Genomic DNA, 4,817 nt, shown 5'->3' on the forward strand with positions numbered 1-4,817 from the left:
ACCAATATCCCCCCATCCCCCACCACCACCATAGGGACACCTAATGGGTAAGAGCTCTGTGTTCTGCGCACTTAAACGCTGACATCAGACTGCTGTTAATAATCATTAGTGTTGAGGTTTGTGTGTGTGTGTTTAGTGTTTGTTTTAAATCCATTTCGCAGTCAATACCCAATCACCGGTATCATTCAAACCTGCATTTTGTCACGTATTTACACAATAAATTATATGGTTGATTTAATACTGAAAGGATCTGTCTCAGTGTTGCTGCTAGTGAGGGTCCCTGAATAGGTCAGGCGAATATCCTCCAATCCTGTGGGCTACCAAGAGGGACTTGGTTTCAGTGACACTGCCGTGCACCTGGCAGGCTGGCCAAGTTGTAAAGAACCCAGTGAGGGTTCCCCTTCTCCCTAACAGGAGTGTGGTAGGCAGGTTGGGCGCCAGGATCTTGTCTTTCTTGGGACGCTGGTGGGCTGGACTAACTAAAAAGGGTTTAGAAAACCCCCCCTTCCAGGCCAGGAATTTTAATAACCAGCTCTGTATATCTTCCTGGCCCCCCTTTTCGTAACCACCACTCTCAGGTAAAACTTCAGCTCTAAAGATGGCTTTCCAGACTGCAGAATTATTCCTCTACGATGCTCAATTTGTACACTGTACATCTATGGTATTAAACTTTTACCGCTAACTTTCACTTCTCATAAATTATTTGTCAAATAAAATCTGACAAATCATTCAAAGATAACAGTCACCACCCAAGGACTTAAAAAAAGCTTGACTCTATTAGCACCACCGAAAAACATGAGGGACTTGGGACTTTGCTGGCAAGAGTGGGTTGCATGAACAGAATAATAAAGCTAATGAGACCTTCTCTAAATCAGCTTTCTAAAAGAAAACCAAAGGAAATCCAATTCTACAGCCAGTGATGAAGCTACTAACCACCAAAATATAAGGATTAAACCAAAAATGTGTGTTGGGTACAGATACAAGACACTATTACACTTAACTACTTAACTGCATGGTATTGTCTTCATTTTGTTTTAATGAGAAGCAGAACCTTAGCAAACAGATAGTGTGTCAGTTCTTGCAATGCTATATCCCATTCAGGTGAATGTCCTCTGGTATATTATGTCATATTAAAAATGCAAAAGCTTTTGCTTCAGACACATGTGGATTTTCTTACCTTTGGTTCCATTGAAATGAAGCTGTGGGTACCTCTGCTTGAGAGAACTGACCTTTTAATTGTTTTACTATGGTAGAAGTGGTAGTAATCCTTCAGTGTTCCAATCTGTAAGGGGACAGAAGGAAAAAATGAGGGAGATTTAATTTATGAAAACCAGTTTCTAAAAGTCTATAAATTATGCAATTTCCTGTGTGCTGAAACGTTACTTGAACCCACTGATCAACTTTCAAAAGAAGGACGTATGACATTAAGTGGATGGAGTGTCCTTGAGGCAGTAACTGCACAACCAAAGATTAGAATTGAGCTGCTTAGTCTGGCTCTATCTACCTTTTTAATATTTAATTTATATGCAGTACTTTAAGTAATTCTATATCAATCTATATCCAAAGTGTCTTCAAATGGCAAGTACAAAAATCATTAAATGGCTATATGGTTATCAACAAGCTTTCTATCTAGTTTGCTTAAGGAAATGTACTGTAAAATGCACTAGATTTGGTTATTTATTTAATTAAATAATAAAAGGATGTTCACAGCATCAGACTATACCACAAGAATAAGCTTCTCTTTCTGTCAAGTGTGGGTGAAAAACAAGTAGAAGAAAGAAAGATGGAAATGGTAACTTCACGGGATATGACTAGCTCAAACTACAAAATCAGTTTATGGAAAATGGCTAATTTCACATTGGTACAATAGAAATACTTCTTATTCATCCCAGCAATACACAGTAGCAATGTAAATACAATGTCAGTAACAATGTAAAACTAAGACAGCCTTGGCAATTTGACAGATTTTCCTTTCTGGAGTCATTAATAGCTAAACATTCATAACTCAAAACTTCAGTTTCACATACCTATAAACAAACATTCAGCCTCCTTATGTTTAGGGAGAATGTCTCTCCAACTCATTTGGAATTTGACCTTCTATTGCACTGCAAATCTCATGAGACAGTTAGTAATTTAGTTAAAAGTTCCTTCATGATGAGCAAAAAAGGGGCAATCAACCTTACTGTCACTTCAAGTTGAAATTCAAACTGATCTCAGAAAGCAGGCTTGGTTTTGCAAATAAATGTGAATGGAATCACCAGACAGGATAGAGCAACACTCAAAAACCTGAATTTTAAAAAATACTCAGTGGGATTCTGAATTTGCACCTGTAAGAACACACATGTAAGAAACTTGCGAGTTCAATGCTAAAGGTTCAAAGAGAATTAAGACATTGATAAACCCCAAGAATACGTTTTGAGAATACTAAAAACAAAAATCTGGAAAAAATATTAAAGTAGATTAAGAAGAAATATTGATAGAAAATTATTATTCTCAAGGTGTACTTGAATAATTTACCTTAAAATTTAAAGAGTAAACAGCTCAGAGAATGAGGCAGAACTTATTTGAGGAAAAAAAAATCAAGAATTGGGGAAAACTGCAACAGGGTCTAAGATATTTATTCCAGTCTGTGCAGTTGATCTATCAATATCTTCATTTCAGGAAGAATGACCTATGTTTAGTTTAATTCAAATACTGAAACATTCTTCATCATAAATTAAACAGGAATGGTTTGACTAAGCCTAACTGAACTATATTAGCACTGCAATAATAATTTTCATGCTGCGTTCTCCCTGAAAGGCCACTCCAGTTGAAGCAGTGCAACTCTATAGCATGGATGAGCCTGGTCTCACATTTCCACGTGCAGGCTCATGAATAAAGCCTTCTCAAACATATATGAGTAAGTCTTCTTGTGGACACCTCCAAGAGCTGCAGGACCCTGGGCCTTCTGGGGAGGTCTCTGCTAACCTCATGAGAATAATGCTACCAGCATTGTTCTAATTTACCCCAAGGATATGAGGAAATGCCCAGGGAACTACAGATCTGTTAGTCAAACCTCATTACCTGGAAAAATTATGGAGAAGGTCATACTGTGTACTACTGAAAGGCATTTAAAGAAAAACAGAGTCATCGGGCATAGTCAACGTGCGTTCACAAGGGAAAATCCTGTTTAACTGATCTGGTATCCTTCTACAATAAAAAGTCACCCACCTAGTGGATAAAAGGAAGGTGAGGTTTTCTGGATTTTAGTAAGGATTTTGATTCTGTCTCTCACAGCATTCCTTCTGGACAAGCTGTCAAACTATGGGTTGTGCAAGTTTACAGTGTACTGGGTGAAGAACTGGCTGAAGGGCAGAGCTCAAAGGAGTGTCATCTGGCTGACGACTGGTCACTGGTGCTGTTCCTCAGGGTTCAATTCTAGGACCAGTTTTGTTCAATATATTTATCAATGATCTGGATGCAGGAGTTGAGTGCACCATTAGCAAGTTTGCTGTTGATACTGAACTGGGAGATGCTGCTGACTCTTGCAGGACAAGATGCCTTGCAGACAGATCTACATGGATTGGAGCATTGGACAATCATCAACTGCATGAAATTTAACAAGTCCAGATTCTGCACCTGGGTAGGAGTAACTCCAGGCAGAAATATAAATTGGGAGAGTGGTTGTCGAACCGCAGCTCTGCAGAAAGGGATGTCGGGCTCCTGGTTGACATTCATCTTGACAGGAATCAGCAGGGTGCCCTGGTAGCCAAGAGGGCAAACCACATGCTGGGGTGCACCAAACACAGCAGAAGCAGCTGGTCAACAGAGTTGATTATCCTGCTGTATTTAGTGTTGTGTGGCCTCACCTGGAGCACTGTGTGTATTCAGGGGCCCACAATTTAAGAAGGTTCTGAAGGCCCTTGAATGCATCCAGCACTGGGTGACTGGAAGGCATTACTGTGAGAAGCAGCCAAGGACTCTTGAGTTTATCCAGTTTGAAGACAAAGAGGCTGAGGGGTGACCTCACTGCTCTCTACAGCTTCCTGGGCAGGGGAAATGGAAAGGGAGGTTCTGACTCTTCTGCCAGTGATGGGATGTGTAGGAATGCTCAACGCTGTGCCATGGGAGGTTTATGCTGGACAATAGGAAGCATTTCTTCACCAAGAGGGTGAACAGGGCTCCTGGCAAGGTGGTCGATGCTCAATGCCTGTCAGTGTTTAAGAGGGATTTAGACAATGCCCTTAATAACATGACTTAATTTGGTCAGCCCTGATTCGGTCGAAGAGTTAAAGTAGACAATCATTTTAGGTCCCTTTCAAATTAAATATCTCCTCTCACTTTCCTTTCACTCTCCTTTCCCTCTCCTCTCCCTTTCCTCTCCTCTCTTCCTCTTCTATTGCACCACTTTGCACTACATCAACTAGATTTTATTCTGAGTTTAATAGCGTATAGCACATTAAATGTCCCTTAGAGAACTGTATGTTGTCTTGCACTAGCTGAGCTTTTTATCTATTAATTGATTTGCTAATGATAAACTCTAGCTGACCCCTCTGAGGGCATCCAAACCAGCAAGTTTAGAAGATTATCTAATTCCACTCCTGGTTGCCCTATAGTTTAGCAGCTCTAGCCACCCACAGAAGAAAATGGAGGGATCTGCATGCTCTGTCTTCCAGCCAAAGGGGCACACCCTGAGGCTTTGTAATGCTTAACAGCTGTACTCCCTCCAACACCCTGGGCTGAGGAGACAGAATTAAATCTTTAAAATAAAGAGTGTTAATTGTAACTTCATGTCTTCCAGACACCATCAGTTTTTTAGATAATAAAAAATTATTATT

General features: G+C 40.1%; 1 protein-coding gene across 1 annotated transcript in view; it reads right to left on the minus strand.

Annotated features, from left to right (window-relative positions):
• Positions 1-3,717, minus strand: part of LOC104500709 (proprotein convertase subtilisin/kexin type 5-like) — a 138,905-nt gene extending 135,188 nt beyond the window's left edge. Inside the window, exons 1-2 of the mRNA XM_010144404.1 lie at positions 3,619-3,717; positions 1,178-1,282 (exon numbers count right to left, since the gene is read on the minus strand). Of these exons, the coding sequence (XP_010142706.1) occupies positions 1,178-1,282; positions 3,619-3,717 (204 nt within the window). The remainder of the gene's footprint in view (positions 1-1,177; positions 1,283-3,618) is intronic.
• Between the last annotated feature and the right edge of the window lie 1,100 nt (positions 3,718-4,817).

Source organism: Buceros rhinoceros, unplaced genomic scaffold (assembly GCF_000710305.1).
Source record: "Buceros rhinoceros silvestris isolate BGI_N320 unplaced genomic scaffold, ASM71030v1 scaffold1701, whole genome shotgun sequence".
In the NCBI taxonomy this organism is placed as follows: Eukaryota; Metazoa; Chordata; class Aves; order Bucerotiformes; family Bucerotidae; genus Buceros; species Buceros rhinoceros.